This window comes from Anomaloglossus baeobatrachus, chromosome 2, assembly GCF_048569485.1.
Source record: "Anomaloglossus baeobatrachus isolate aAnoBae1 chromosome 2, aAnoBae1.hap1, whole genome shotgun sequence".
NCBI classification, from domain to species: domain Eukaryota; kingdom Metazoa; phylum Chordata; class Amphibia; order Anura; family Aromobatidae; genus Anomaloglossus; species Anomaloglossus baeobatrachus.
This window is the reverse complement of record NC_134354.1, coordinates 673,984,250-674,001,254: the sequence shown is the minus strand read 5'-3', so window position 1 is coordinate 674,001,254 and position 17,005 is coordinate 673,984,250. Positions and strand designations below refer to the sequence as shown.

General features: G+C 45.2%; 1 protein-coding gene across 2 annotated transcripts in view; it reads right to left on the bottom strand.

Moving 5' to 3' along the window:
- Positions 1–8,816: 8,816 nt before the first annotated feature.
- Positions 8,817–17,005, bottom strand: part of LOC142290541 (thiol S-methyltransferase TMT1A-like) — a 102,690-nt gene continuing 94,501 nt past the window's right edge. For both annotated transcript variants that reach the window (XM_075334505.1, XM_075334504.1), the window contains exon 2: positions 8,817–9,842. In XM_075334505.1, coding sequence (XP_075190620.1) covers positions 9,603–9,842 — 240 coding nt within the window. In that variant the 3' untranslated portion in view covers positions 8,817–9,602. The remainder of the gene's footprint in view (positions 9,843–17,005) is intronic.

The following is a 17,005-nucleotide window of genomic DNA, read 5'->3' as shown; positions in this document are numbered from 1 at the left end:
AACTCGATTTCCTCTCTAAGAGATTGTGCCATCTCTCTTTTTCTCGGCACTCTTGATCCCTTTTAACCACCCACCTCCTAACCCTCTCTCCCTTACCCCGTTCTCCTTGGTAGGGGGTTAATAACGGTCTTGGGCTCAACATGCATAATTCAGGGATCTCGGAGGTGAAATGTGGGACGTTAAATGTAAAAGGTTTAGGGCCCACTCACACTTGCGCTATTTTGACGCAAACGGAATCCGTCACTAATGTAGTACAGTTCATTTATTTACAGTGGAAGCGCGACATCGTGTGGACACAAGCGGGTACTGCATGACACACACACGCGCCATAGTAACGCGCTTCCACTGTAAATAAATGAACTGTACTACATTAGTTACGGATTCCGTTTGCGTCAAAATAGCGCAAGTGTGAAACTAGCCTTACATAGTCCGGGTAAGAGGTCTATACTGTCAAACGTTAAAAAAAGCTGGGGTCCAAATTGCCTTTCTGCAAGAAACGCATTTGAGCAAAGGCAAACTGTTCAAACTGATTTCACGTTGGTTCCCTGAGGCATACCATAGCTTCTCACCTGACTCGAAGTCCCGAGGAACTAGCATCCTCATCTCGCGCGCAATCCCTTGGGAGTTCATGGACTGTCGCAGTGATGACACAGGTAGACTATTGATGGTGAAGGGAAGGATTGCCACACATATTTATACCTCCCTAACGTAGGGCAAATTGATGCCCTGTCGGGATTTTTGGAAATGATAGAGGACTTTTCGGAGGGGACACTCATCCTTGGGGGGGATATTAATATCGCTCTGAACCCAGCTCAGGACACCTCATCAGGGGCTTCGGTACATCCCAGGTCAGCTCTCCGCAAGCTGCGGTGCATATTACATGAGCTGCAGCTTGTGGACACATGGAGGCTACTGCACCCATCTGTCAAGGACTACTCTTTTTATTCAAATCCACATGGAGTATATTCCAGACTGGACTACTTTTTTGTACAACATAAGGCTCTTGAGAGGATCTCACAAGCTCAGATAGATAGAATAACCTTCTCTGACAACGCACTCTGCACGGTGTCTGTGGTGTTGCAGTCTCCGATCCCACAGCAGTGGCAGTGGCAAATGAACACTTCTCTGTTGGAGGATCCCGAAAGCCTGCAAATAGTACAGAATTCCCTGACAGAATATTTTACAGTAAATGTGACTGGAGACACTACTCCAACAACGGTCTGGGAGGCTCATAAATGTGTCATCAGGGGGTCCTCATACAGCAAGGGGCAAGACAAAAGAGAGAAAGGGAAATGGAGGTCACCAGGTTACTAACACAACTCAGAGACTTGGAGAAACGTCATAAGCAGATGCCCTCGGCGGAATTGGGGGGATCCCTATTCAAAGTTCGGGACGAATTACGGAAATTACTGAATAGTAAGGCAAAAGGGGTTCTTAATAGATGCCGTAGACATTTTTACGAACACAGGAATAAGTGTAGTAAGACGTTAGCAAGAACACTCAGGCAGCAGCAGGCGACAACGTTTATATCAAAAATATCTCCTATACATCCTTGGGGCTCCACATTGCAGTCTTCGACAGAAATTGCTGAGACGTTCCAAAAATTTTATGAATCATTATATAATTTAGAGACAAATCATCCCCAAACGCCAAAATCATCCCTAATAAGAAAAATCTTAGAATATATCAGAGAAGCAAAAATGCCGAGGTTGGAGGACTCTGAGATAGCAGCATTGGAAACTCCAATTTAAAATCAAGAACTAGTGGATGCAATTGGGTCATCCAAAACGGGAAGGGCATCCGGGCCAGATGGTTTCCCCCTTGTATATTATAGAAAACTTAAGGAGATATAATCCCCGCACCTACTGTCAGCATTCAATTCCAGGGCGTCAGGGAACCCGAACCCTAATGCAGACTTGTTGAGAGCGCACTTATGGTCATACCTAAATCAGGGAAAGATCCAACACAATGTGCGAGCTATCGCCCGATTTCCTTACTAAATGTAGACACGAAACTATTCGCTAAAATTCTAGCAAATAGGCTGGCACCTCTACTTTAACGAATAATTCATCCAGACCAGGCAGGCTTTATGGCGGGCCACGAGGCACGGGATAATACAGTTAAGGCCATTAATTTAACACATAAAGCCAAAATTGGGGGCCTACCATCCATGCTGCTGTCAACAGACGCCAGGAAGGCGTTCAATAGAGGGGAATGGACTTTCATGGAAGCCTTGCTCGGGTGTCTGGGGTTGGGACGCAAAATGATGGGTCGGATTATGTCTCTGTACTCGGTACCCTCGGCTAGGGTCCGAGTGAATGGGATCTTGTCGGACCCATTTAAAATATCTAATGGTACCAGTCAAGGGTGCCCGCTATCACCTTTAATCTTCATCCTGACGCTTGAGCCCTTCCTCAGACACGTACGAGCCAACCCAGATATTGCAGGCATAGGAGTGCATCAAGACACGCATAAAGTAGCTGCATATGCTGATGACCTCTTGTTCTTTTTGTCAGCCCCCAAGATTTCTCTTCCCAACTTAATGAGGGAATTTCAGAGATATTCCAGCTTATCTAATTTTAAGATAAATTTTTCAAAATCGGAGGCTCTGGACATCAATCTCCCACCCAAAGAAGTGGAAGACCTGAAAACCGCGTTTAGCTTCCGATGGGCAACCCAATCTCTAAGCTATTTGGGGATACGGCTGACCGGGGACCTGAGTCTACTTTACTCTCAGAATTTCCCGTCGCTGTTATCCTCTATTAGGAAAGATTGCGACAGATGGGGGAAATCATTCTCCTGGTTTGGTAGATGCCAGATATATAAAATGAATGTCCTACCCAGAATCCTGTATTTGTTACAGGCGCTCCAAGTTAAAATACCTTCGGGATTCTTTAAATCCCTAGAATCAATTCAGTCCTCGTTCATCTAGGCAGGTAAATCGGCACGTATAAAAAGAGCCATCTTGCACAGGACCAAAGGAGGTGCGGGGATTGGATTGCCAGACATGAGAAGATATCATTTGGCGGGACATCTTACTAGAATGATTGATTGGTGCAGGAACGGGTCTCAGAAGAAGTGGATACAAATAGAGCAGTCCTTCCCCCAGTACTCCTTAATAAATTGCCTTGGGTGCTCTCGGAGGTCCCTGCAGGATTGAAAACACATCCGACCATCGGCCCAACTGTGACATATTGCAATACTGGGAGGGTACAGTCAGAGATGATACCCAGGCACTCCAGCCTGATGCCTATCCGGAGCCATCCTGCCTTTGAACCTGGTAGGGTGGATCCGATCTTCCAGAGGTGGATTAGAGGCGGGGTTGATTGAGTGGAGGAGTTTGGAAACCGGGACACCTGGCCTTCAGCAGCTAGTTTGGCAGTTAGACGAGATCCTACCCCACTTGGCCAGTGGAGATGCCTGCAATTGGCACAGTTTTTCAGTAGTCTCCCTGCCAGATCCCACTTTCAGCGACCTAAGACACAGTTTGAACAACTGTGTATGAGATCAGGCATAATACGTCATTCACTGTCGGCGGTATATTCGCTTTTATCATCGCCTTCGGATCAACAACTACCCCCTTTCGCTACACTGTGGGAAAGGGATTTGGGAATTCAGTTGACACCAACACAATGGGAAAGGATCTTTAGATTGGCCCACACGTCTTCCATTAGCTCCAGGTTCCAGGAGGCTAGCTACAAACTTTTATCTAGATGGTACAGAGTACCCTCTAAGCTACATGTCATGTTTCCATCAATAGACCCTACATGTTGGAGGTGTGGTAGGGCAGAGGGCAACATTCTACATGTGTTCTGGGGATGCAAAGTGATCCAGCCTTCCTGGAAGGGAGTCTCCGAAACCATGCGACGGGTTACTGGCAAGGATGAGGAATTGGAGGCGGCGGAGGTCCTGTTACATCACTGCGGGACTCCCGAAAAAAGATACAAGAATTCCCTGAGGAAATTCCTCATTACGGCAGTGAGAGTATGCATTCCAGAAAGATGGAGGAGCACGACATCTCCCACGTTAGTTCAATGGATCAACAAGGTCAATGACCTCATGCTAATGGAGGACTTAACCTCATATTTGCATGATTCATATGAGAAATTCTGGACTACGTGGCGAGAATGGCTGGACTTCCAGCATTCCGAGGACTATGATGGTCTGGTGGGGGGCGACGTGTGCGCCGAGGGAATGGCAGAATGCCGCACATAGCCGGGCTGGTCACGGTGTGGTGGTATTTGTCTCTTGTATGTGGTATTATTTGATCATTATGTGGTCTAGTCATAGCATTGCGGTATTTCTCCCTTGTATGTGGTAATATTCGGTTACTACGTGGTCTAATTATGGGGTGGTGGTATTACTCTCTTGTATGTTGTTGTATTTGATCCCTATGTGTTGGTAATATATTATCTGGTTATAGTATTGCAGTTTTTCTCCCTTGTATGTGCCTGTATTCGGTCACTATGTGGTAGTAGTTTGTTGTCTGGTCACGATGTTGCGGTATTTCTGTCTTGTATGTGGTATTATTGGTCTTGGTTAAGTGGATTGTGTTGTGTATGGAGGTTACTTTTTCTCTCTGATATCAACTGCTGAATAGACTTTGACTAAAGGGTACTTTACATGCTGCGATATCGGTACCGATATCGGTAGCAAGTGTACCCGCCCTGTCGGTTGTGCGTCACGGGCAAATCGCTGCCCGTGGTGCACAACATCGCTAACACCCGTCACACGGCCTTAGCTTCCCTGCGACGTCGCTTTGGCCGGCGATCCGCCTCCTTTCTAAGGGGGCGGTTCGTGCGGCGTCATAGCGATGTCACACGGCAGACATCCAATAGCAGAGGAGGGGCGGAGATGAGTGGCTGGAAAATGCCGCCCACCTCCTTCCTTCCTCATTGCTGGTGGACGGAGGTAAGGAGATGTTCGTCGCTCCTGCGTTGTCACACACAGCGATGTGTGATGCCGCAGGAACGAGGAACAACATCGCTACTAAGCAGACAACGATATTGGTATTTATACGACCTCTCCAAAACCAACTATTGTTGCCACTTTTGCGATCGTTTAAGGTCGCTCGTACGTGTCACACACTGCGATGTCGCTAATGACGCCGGATGTGCGTCACAAACACCGTGACCCCCGACGATAAATCGTTAGCGATATCGCAGCGTCTAAAGCACCCTTAAGTCTTCATCTCTACAATGTGGCTCTCAACCAACTTTCAAAGTCGAATGTAGTTCTCAAGGTAAAAAGGGTTGGGGACCCCTGATTTAGAACGACACTGTAGAATTAAATTCGGACTGACTGGACATTTAAAGTCTATGGGTGGTTGGGAAGTGGTTAATGAAATGTTTTGTTCTGGTAATCATTTGGGGGTTGTTCTAATTTTCTTTTTTCCTCTATTAGAGCCTTTGTGTTTCCTTTCTCGATCTTTCATTTCAGCCCCAAGGAAGGGATTGTGATGCATTGGAAATGTTAGGCCGGGGACACACTATTGTACAGCATTTCATGCTCTTGCAATGCTAATGGCACTCAGCTCAAACTCTTCTACGAGCGTGAGCCAAGTGTCATGTTACTGTGATTCGATTCTCTCATATGCAAAAATCTGAGCACAGGAGAGAAGGAGAGATTAATCTCTCCATATTCTCCATTGTCTGTCTCTGCATATATTGGACTACACTTAGATGACATCATTGCAGTCAGATGTGTCACACGCACCCATAGACATGTATGGGTGTGCGGGATCCAAGATACGCTACTAATCGCGGCATGTTGTGATTTTTTTTGCTCATGCCAAATTGGCATGAGAAAAAAAATTGCAGACCTGACCTGTATCATTGATTTAACAATGGTCATAGTACAATGAAAATGTTCTCGCATAGCACAAGTCCTATTTAAACACTAATGTGACTGAGACCTTGGACAATCAGACATAGGGGCCAATTTATTAAGTCTAGAATGTTATACGCCAGTGTTAGTGAAGGGCTCGCTGAAGTACAGTAGGTCACATTCATTAAGAATTCAAAACAAGAAGAAAAAAACAGCAGAATAAGTCTCAGGCAATGCAAAGACTCCGTATAGCCGTAACAGCATGTCTATATTCTCATATTCATTGTTCCATATATCTCAGCATTACAGAGTGAAACTGTTTCCTTTTTGTTACTATGTTTCATGTTCAGTTTCCACCCGTTCACATTAGAAAGATAGGATGTGCCATCAGTCTTTTTCTTAGGGTACTTTCACACTTATGTTGTGCGGCATCCGTTGCAATCCGCCGCCTTGAGAAATTATGGTAATCGTTGCAGGAAGCTGTTTATTCCTCATAGCCTTCTATTAAGGGCGGATTACAATGGATGGTCTTGCGTTGCATCTGCCCCATGGCGCATCAGTTGTTTTGTCGGTGATCGTCAGGCGGAAGGAACGCTGAATGTAGCGTTTTTTGTTGCTGTAAAAAAACGTACTCCGCAGGATTCCATCGGGATCCGCTAAGAGGCATAATAAATGTCTATGGTGCTGGATTTCGTTTCCATGTGTTTGGCGACGGACTCCAGTGCAGGATTCCGTCACGTTCTACTGAGCATGCTCAGCATGTCCAGGAGAACGTTCTAAATTGTTTAAAATCCCTCCTGGTCTCTCTCGGTCGGTCTCTCTCTCTGTGGGTCGGTCTCTCCTCTGTCGGTCTGTCTGTTGGTCAGTCTCTCTCTCGGTCTCTATCTCTCTCTGTCGGTCGGTCTCTCCCTCTCACCCCCTCTCTCGTATTCACCGATCACCGGCGCGGCGCTGCACGGCTGTCACACTGCTCTGGCGGCTTCTCCTGCTTTTCAAAATGACGGCCGCTCATTATTCCTTCTTGTATTCACTGCTTCCTCTGCCCACCGGCGCCTATGATTGGTTGCAGTCAGACGCGCCCCCATGCTGAGTGACAGCTGTCTTACTACAACCAATCACCGCCACCAGTGCGGGTCTATATCGTGTAGTACAATAAATAATTTAAAAAAACGGCGTGCGGTCCACCCCAATTTTGATACCAGCCAAGATAAAGCCACACGGCTGAAGCCTTGTATTCTCAGGATGGGGAGTCCCACGTTATGGTGAGCTCCCCAGCCTAAAAATATCAGCCAGCAGCCACCCGGAATTGCCGCATCCATTAGATGTGACAGTCCCGGGACTCTACCCGGCTCATCCCGAATTGCCCTGGTGCGGTGGCAATCGGGGTAATAAGGAGTTACTGGCAGCCCATAGCTGCCACTAAGTCCTAGGCTAATCATGGCAGGCGTCTATGAGACACCCCCAATGATTAGTGAAAGTAAATAAACACATACACCCGAAAAAATACTTTATTTGGAATAAAAGACAAAAAAAATCCTCTTTCACCACTTTATTAATCACCAAATACCCCTCCAGGTCCAACGTAATCCACACGAGGTCCCACGACGCTTTCAGCTCTGCTACATCGGAAACTGACAAGAGCGGCAGTATAACACCGCCGCTCTCTGTCAGCTCCACGCAGCAACTGAAGTGAATCGCACTGTTAGCAAGGACGTCACTGAGGTAGTGCCGATGTGTGTGCAGTGATGATGAGTGCGGTAGTGCCGGGGTGTGTCTGGCGATGATGGGTGCGGTAGTGCCGGTGTGTGTGCGGTGATGATGAGTGCGGTAGTGCCGGTGTGTGCGCGGTGATGATGGGGGTTGGCAGTGCTGGTGTGTGTGCTTATAATGATTCTGGTAGTGCCGGGGTGTGTGCAGTAATGCTGGGGTGTGTGCGGTAAGGATGAGTGTGGTAGTGCTGGTGTATGTACGGTGATGATGGGGGCGGTAGTGCCGGTGTATGTACGGTGATGATGGGGGCGGTAGTGCCGGGGTATGTACGGTGATGATGGGGGCGGTAGTGCCGGTGTATGTACGGTGATTATGGGGGCGGTAGTGCCGGGGTGTGTGCGATGATGGGTGTGGTAGTGCCGGTGTATGTACGGTGATGATGGGGGCGGTAGTGCTGGGGTGTGTGCGGTGATGATGGGGGCGGTAGTACCGGGGTGTGTGCGGTGATGGGGGCGGTAGTGCCGGGGGGTGTGCGGTGATGGGGGCGGTAGTGGCGGGACAAAAATGAGGTCACCTTGCCACTGGCTGTTGGGCTCACATAAAATCTGGCCAATTTTGTGTGCTAAGTATATCAATTTTTACGTGTTTTTCATAGCAGTAATGCATGTCTATATTCTCATATTCATTATTCCATATATCTTAGCACTACAGGGTGCAACTGTCTCCTTTTTGTTAATGTAAGACAAAACCTTATCACACAATGCAATTGATAATTAATATTTTATTACAGTTTATGTGTGTTGTATTATAATAAACTATGCTTTTTAGTATATCTAGTAATGCTATGTTTAAATCTGCATAACATGGGTAGTAATTTAATTAACACACGTTAGCGCAAGCTGATCCAATTAACCTTGTGGGTGGGAGAGGCTTAGAACCATTACTAACATTTATAAGGTGTGCAGGCCATGATATTTTTGTATCCATGATTAAGAAATAATTGTGTGTCGAAATGCATTGGATTGTAACCCGGGTTCATCTGTTGGTGACATGTCTGCTGTTGCTGCTTATTACATTTTTAAAGATTTGGAATAAAGACGTGTTTTTACCTAACCTGTCCGCTGGATAATTTTTCCTATTCTTAAATTCATTAAGAGGTGCATGGGACGTAATGAATTCGACACATCTGAGCTACGACTGGTGCAAAATATTTGTGTTTTTTTAAGGCATTTTGCACCAGTTTTCTGGTGTAAAAGGTTTGATAAAATCACCCTCAGAAATTTGACTTGAACCAACCAAAACCACTTTATTTATACACAAATGTATTTGTAATAATAGATTTGCATCCTAGCGATAATACTTAGGTTGTCTTATGACACTGTTCAAAATATTAAAAAGTACCCAGGATTATAGTAACAATGAAAAATAGAAAATAGATCCTTCCCCAGAAAAATATCAAACACCACTGATCAATATAGAAATGATACGGGCTACAATAATAAGTAGAACAATACTGTATACATTAAAGTATCCCAATCATAATAGTTAAAGCACAACGCCAGCATTTTTATATTATTTCAGGGCTGGATTGGGGTCATTAATGTCTGTTTCCTGCCCCTATTAATGTACTTACTAGCCATTGTCTTCAGCTTTTTTAGGCACTGCTCCTTCTCTGCCATTCTGTGATTGCAGCTGCCGATTGACCGGAGTCCAGAACTAACAATTACAAGCTCTCAATGTAAGTCTATGGGAGCTTCGTTCTGGCTCTCATAGACTTACCCTGAGAAATGACCTCCGGCTTGCCCAGCAAACACTAGAGAGAGCCGACAGGTCTCAAACTGCAGAAGGCAACTGGAGCAGCATCGAAAACAGAAGACGTTGGTGGCTGGTAACTATATTACAGGGGCAGGGAACTTGCTTTAGTGCAACCATTCCAGGGCTGAATTACAGAAAAACCTCTGGGGCGGTGCTTTAAAGAAACACCAGACATACCTAGCATAACACAAACACCAATTGTCTCAATGGGAAAATTGAGTAAATTACTAAAAGCTTAAGTGAAGTGAAATTTATTTCACAGCATATCCAATAATATGAGGTTTAATGAGAGTCATAGATGTGGGAGCAGTTATGTGACGCAGATTCAGCTCTGAGAATTTCGCATTCTCCAGGTCTTTCCAGGTTGTTCTCCTTATGCTACAGCCATCAAAAATCAACTTCCACGATGGATTCAGCACTTTCTGAAAAAAACTAATCCAACTGGAGTCATTGACATCGGCCACGTGCTCTATGAAGTAGAAAGCTCCACCCTACAACAAAAGAAAAAAAAGTTAGCATTTTTAAAGCGCGTTTATATAGTATTAAATCTAAAACCTAATATAGCTGTATGGACATATTATGATATAATTTGTGTGGTTAGCAGGACTGAGCTCCTTTAGAAACTATTATTGACTGTAATTTCATCGGACACAAATTGATTATGATAACCCATTAAGTCTTCTTTCTTTTCTGTTCCTGCCACTTCTATAAAAGATGCCTAAAACAAAACGAAAGCTAGGCTTTAAAAGCAACAAAAGAAATTATTTTTCCTACCATCTATGAATACACCGTGTGCAGAATTATTAGGCAAGTTGTATTTTAGAGGATTTTTTTTATTATTGATCAACAACTATGTTCTCAATCAACCCAAAAGACTCATAAATATCAAAGCTTAATATTTTTGGAAGTTGGAGTGGGGTTTTTTAGATTTGGCTATCTTAGGAGGATATCTGTTTGTGCAGGTAACTATTAAATGTGCAGAATTATTAGGCAACTTAATAACAACCAAATATATTACCATCTCACTTGTTTATTTTCACCAGGTAAACCAATATAACTGCACAAAATTTAGAAATAAAGATTTCTGACATGCAAAAACAAAACCCCAAAAAATTAGTGACCAATATAGCCACCTTTCTTTATGATGACACTCAACAGCCTACCATCCATAGATTCTGTCAGTTGCTTGATCTGTTTATGATCAACATTGCGTGCAACAGTCACCACAGCCTCCAGACACTGTTCCGAGAGGTGTACTGTTTTCCCTCCCTGTAGATCTCACATTTTATGAGGGACCACAGTTTATCTATGGGATTCATATCAGGTGAACAAAGGGGCCATGTCATTATTTTTTCATCTTTTAGACCTTTATTGGCCAGCCACGCTGTGGACTAGTTGGATGCATGTGATGGAGCATTATCCTGCATGAAAATCATGTTTTTTTTGAACGATACCGACTTCTTCCTGTACCACTGCTTGAAGAAGTTGTCTTCCAGAAGCTGGCAGTAGGTCTGGGAGTTGAGCTTCACTCCATCCTCAAGTCGAAAAGCTCCCAAAAGTTCATCTTTGATGATACCAGCCCATGCCAGTACCCCACCTCCACCTTTCTGGCGTCTGAGTCGGAGTGGAGCTCTCTGCCCTTTACTGATCCAGCCTCTGGCCCATCCATCTGGCCCATCAAGAGTCACTTTCATTTCATTAGTACATAAAACCTTTGAAAAATTAGTGTTAAGATATTTCTTGGCCCAGTCTTGACATTTTATCTTATGTTTCTTCTTCAAAGGTGGTCATTTTTCAGCCTTCCTTACCTTGGCCATGTCCCTGAGTATGGCACACCTTGTGCTTTTTGATACTCCAGTAACGTTGCAGCTCTGAAATATGGCCAAACTGGTGGCAAATGGCATCTTGGCAGCTTCACGCTTGATTTTCCTCAATTCATGGGCAGTTATTTGCTCTTTTTTTGCCGAACACACTTCTTGCGACCCTGTTGGCTATTTGCCATGAAACACTTGATTGTTCGGTGATGACGCTTCAAAAGTTTGGCAAATTCAAGACTGCTGCTTCCCTCTGCAAGACATCTCATAATTTTGGACTTTTCAGAGCCCGTCAATCTCTCTTCTGACCCTTTTGCCAATGGAAAGGAAGTTGCCTAATAATTCAGCACACCTTATATAGGATGTTGATGTCATTACACCGCACCCTTCCTCATTACAGAGATGCACATCACCTGATTTACTTAATTGGTAGTTGGCTCTTAAGCCTATACAGCTTGGAGTAGGATAACATGTATAAAAAGTATCATGTGATCAAAATACTCATTTGCCTAATAATTCTGCACACGGTGTATAATTTCACTCATCTCCATCAACTGTTAAAGGGGTTTTCCCAATGGCTATGTCGGGAGTCTGTTAGACCAGAACATCCACCTATCTGCTTCTGGTCCAAACTTCAGTACAAGACACAGCCACAACCAGTGGCATACATAGAAATCATGGAGTCCCATAGCAGAAGCTTTAATTAGGCCTCTACCCCTCCCGAAAATAAAAAAATTTATGCGGGGTCACAGAAGAGCATATCTTCCAACTTTGCAGCTCTTACAAAGTAATTTTCCTCCTAATGAAGCCCATAGATTCCCTTCATTGCACTCATTAAGTATGATGCCAGCAAATGTGCTCTATACATCGCTTAACGAGTAACCCACTTAACGAGAATTTCGCTTAACAAGCAAAGCTTTCTGTAAATTTACGAGATTTACGAGACCCTTCAAATCTCAGGGACCTGGAGCAGTTTGCCAAAGAAGAATGGTCTAAAACTCCTGCAGAGCATTGTAAGAAACTCATTGATGGTTACCGGAAGCGGTTGTTCGCTGTTATTTTGGCTAAAGGTTGTGCAACCAAGTATTAGGCTAAAGGCTACTTTACACACTGCGATATCGGTCCAGATATCGCTAGTGTGGGTACCCGCCCCCATCTGTTGCGCGACACGGGCAAATCGCTGCCCGTGCCGCACAACAGCCGTCACACATACTTACCTGTCCGGCGACGTCGCTGTGACGGGCGAACCGCCTCCTTTCTAAGGGAGCGGTCCGTGCGGCGTCACAGCGACGTCACTGAACCGCCGCCCAATAGCAGCGGAGGGGCGGAGCTGAGCGGGACGTAACATCCCGCCCACCTCCTTCCTTCCTCATAGCGGCCGGGAGGCAGGTAAGGGGAGCTTCCTCGTTCCTGCGGCGTCACACGCAGCGATGTGTGCTGCCGCAGGAACGAGGAACAACTTCGTTACTGCTGCAGTAACGATTTTTAAGAATGGACCCCCATGTCGCCGATTAGCGATTTTGCACGTTTTTGCAACGATGCAAAATCGCTTATCGGTGTCACACGCAACGGCATCGCTAATGCGGCCGGATGTGCGTCACAAATTCCGTGACCCCAATGACTCCGCATTAGCGATGTGGCAGCGTGTAAAGCCCGCTTAAGGGTGCCAATACTTTTGTCTGGCCCATTTTTGGAGTTTTGTGTGAAATGATCAATGATTTAGTTTTTGTTTCATTCTCTTTTGTGATTGTTCATTGCAAGCAAAATAAATGAAGATAATAATACCAAAGAATTTGTGATTGCAATCATTTTCAAGAAGAAAATGAGTATTATCTGACAGAATGTTGGCAAATTGGGCATAATTTACCACAAAACTCCCCAAATGTGCTGGACAAAATTGTTGGCATCTTTTCAAAATTGTGGGTGAACAACTTTGTTTCCAGCATGGATGCTTGTTCAAACTCACCTGTGGCAAGTAACAGGTGTGGGCAATATGAAAATCAGATAAAAAGGGAGAAGTTGACTCAATCTTTGCATTGTTTGTCCGTGTGCTATATTAATCAAGGATACAGAAAGAGGAGAACAGAACTGTCTAAGGACTTGAGAGCCAAAATTGTTGAAGGATATCAACAATCTCTAGGTTACAAGTCTATCTTCACAGATCTTAATATTTCTTTGTCAATGTGGAACAGAAGTTTACAACCCGTAGCACTGTAGCTAATCTCCCTCGACCTGGATGTCAGAGAAAAATTGATGAAAGGTTGCATTGCAGAATAGTCCGGAAGATGGATAAGCAGCTCCAATCAAGGTCCAAGAAATTCAAGCTGTCCAGAAGGCTCAGGGTGCATCAGTGTCAGCGCGAACTATCCGTCAACATTTGAATGAAATTAAACAATATGGCAGGATGACCCCACTGCTGACACAGATACATAAAAAAGCTAGTCAAGTACATGAGTAAGCCAAAATCCTATCGTGAAAGCATCTTGTGGACAGATGAGCATCTTGTGGACAGATGAGACCAAGATAGAGCTTTTAAGTAAAGCACATCATTCTTCTGTTCATTAAAAAAGGAATGAGGCCTACAAAGAAAACAGACAGTACCTGCAGTCATATATGCTGGAGGATTAATGATGTTTTGGGGTTATTTTGCTGCCTCTGGCACAGGGTGCCTTGCAGATAACAGAGAGTAGTAGAATAGGGTGTCCAAGCCGCGCCAATGACTAGCCAATCATGAAGATTGTAGATTAATGTTGCTTTATTCAATGCACAGGTCAATGCGTTTCGGGAGACACAGCTCCCTTCCTCAGGACAGACTGGCAAGAAACATCAAATCTCAATTTTTCAATCTGATTTGATGTTTCTTGCCAGTCTGTCCTGAGGAAGGGAGCTGTGTCTCCCGAAACGCGTTGACCTGTGCATTGAATAAAGCAACATTAATCTACAATCTTCATGATCGGCTAGTCATTGGCGCGGCTTGGACACCCTATTCTACCACTCTCTGTTATCTGCCAATTTGGGGACTGCTGCCGTGGCTTGGAGTAACATACATGCTGTTATAGGAGTTGTGACTTTCACAACCCCTATAGGTGAGTAATACCACCCCTCTTCACCCCCCCTTTTTCTACCGGGGTAAGACCCTATTGCGCTTCTTTTTCCACAGTTTATCTCTTCACAGGGTGCCTTGCGTGTGTGCAAGGCATTATGAAACCTAAAGATTACCAAAGGACTTTGGCTCGCCATGTAGTGCCCAGTGTCAGAAAGCTGGGTTTGCGTCTTAGGTCATGGTTCAGCTTTGGTCGCTGTCCTTATTCTGAACAGTTTTTCTATGTTTATACATTTTGTATTAATTGCCTTTTTGTCAACAGGTGTTTCCTATGATGTAATAATGTGGTCTACGCTATCACCCAGTGGTTGTAACTGTTTAATGCCTTCCAGGCCTCCATTGCCTGTGTCACGATGTTGCAGGGAATAAAAGGGGACTGGGGCTCCTAAACTGGCCCTCAGGCTAGGAGGCCCTAGCTGTCCCTGATCCCAGAGATACATCTTATGGTGACAATGTCTGGGCCGCCTTCCTACCCCTGCTCCTGACCAGCCCTGATCTAGTACCCCGGGATGGGACAGGAGCGTGTAAACACCAACAGTGATAGACAAACAGGGAAAACCGAGACTCTATCACACAGCACACTCACAAAGAGTAATCAGTCAACAATAGATAAAGAGGAAACCTAAAGTAGTGAGGAAATAATCAGACAACAGGAGGAATTCCAGAGCACATTAAGCAACACGCAGTAAATCACCCAGACTGGAAAACAACAGCACATGGACCGGTGTAGCAGAAAGCTATAGTTGGCATAAGAAGACAAATGACTCCATCCTAAAAAGGCGGGGAATACCTGTGATAAGTCTCCGGCAACATGTGATCCAAAAGGTAACCAGCAGGCTATCAGAAATTAACTCCTGCTAGTCCGATTACTAATGAGCACACAGCTGGTCGACGCCTGAGCCTGCCTCTGCAACTCAGTAGCACCAGAGAAAGGATTGTCAGACTCTGTGGTCTGAACAGCATCTGATGCCGCCTTGACACTTAAAGGGAACCTGTCAGCAGAAATTTCGCCCAAAACCTAAAAGATTCCCCCTCTGCAGCTCCTGGGCTGCATTCTAGAAAGGTCCCTGTTATTATTGTGCCCCATGTGAGACCAAAATAAAGAGTTTATAAAGTGGTACCTTTTTGTATGCAGCTTCTGTAAATGTTACACGGGGGCGGGCTCTCTGCCGTCCATTATTCTGCCCCCTGGTCCTGTATGCCGCCTCCATCGCTCCTTTCCATAGCTGATGCACCGCCCACTGCTCCAGCCATCCCCGCGCATGCCCAGTGCCAGTGTCACAGGACTGAGCAGTGTGACCGCTGGTGACGTGTGCGCAGACAAGTGATTATGGGCGGGGCTGTGATTGTTATCAGCAAGTACCCGCCCATAATCTCGTGAGCGCGCAAACCTCTCCAGCGGTCACACTGTGCTCAGTGTAGATGCTGGACTGTATGGGCTGCTTCCAGGGATGACGTCCCTTTGTCACGTGATAGTATTTTGAACACGCCCCTATCACGTGACAAAAGTGACGTCATCCCTGGAAGCAGCCCATACAGTCTAGCATCTACACTGAGCACAGTGTGACCGCTGGAGAGGTTTGCGCGCTCACGAGATTATGGGCGGGTACTTGCTGATAACAATCACAGCCCCGCCCATAATCACTTGTCTGCGCACACGTCACCAGCGGTCACACTGCTCAGTCCCGTGAGACTGGCACTGGGCATGCGTGGGGATGGCTGGAGCAGTGGGCGGTGCATCAGCTATGGAAAGGAGCGATGGGGGGCGGCATACAGGACCAGGAGGCAGAATAACGGACGGCAGAAAGCCCGCCCCCATGTCACATTTACACTGAGTACAAAAAGGTACCACTTTATAAACTCTTTATTTTGGTCTCACATGGGGCACAATAATAACAGGGACCTTTCTAGAATGCAGCCCAGGAGCTGCAGAGGGGGAATCTTTTAGGTTTTGGGCGAAATTTCTGCTGACAGGTTCCCTTTAACGAGTTTAGAGCAAAATACAGTGTGAAAGCCTGTGGGTGATATTTCTGAAGTTGAGCCATTAATGTCTAAACCGCTGGTGTCATGAATGTTACAAAATATTACCAGCTTCTTCACCTGTCCTCCCTCCCATCAGGTCCCAAGTGCGAAACCAATTTCCCCCAGCATTCTATCACCTTTGCAGTTCTACCTACACCCCTGCTGTGACTATAGCCATTCCCAAAACAAATAGTTCATGGAGCTCCCCCACTTGCAGAATCCAAGGCTGGAATTACAGTATGCCGGAGGATACATGGTATGGCTCAAAAAGGTGGAAGTCCAGCACAGCCATCCAGCAAATTAAAATTTCTTCTCTGTTAGGTTATTTTAAGAAATTACAAACATGTGGAAGGTAAAAATCCTTTTCAGACGCGTTTTGAGTCCTTTAAACACCCTTAGTCATAGCATATTATGATGCAATTCAAGGTATATATAAAACTGACAAGCTTTTATTTTCCTCCATAGGTTGGACATTTAACTTTTTCAATAGCATAAAACCTAAAATTAGGTAATATCAGCATTGTGGGCAGAAATAAAATGTTTAGTAACACCAGAATACAAACCGTTTCTTTTTTCAATACTATTACTTACAGCAAAGATGGGCTGCAGTGTGTACATTGCCCAGGCCAAAAACTAATACTCTAGCAGGATACAGCTAAACCCCCACTAAGTGGAGGCATCACAGGTGCAGGAGGAGCAAATCACACACACTTCC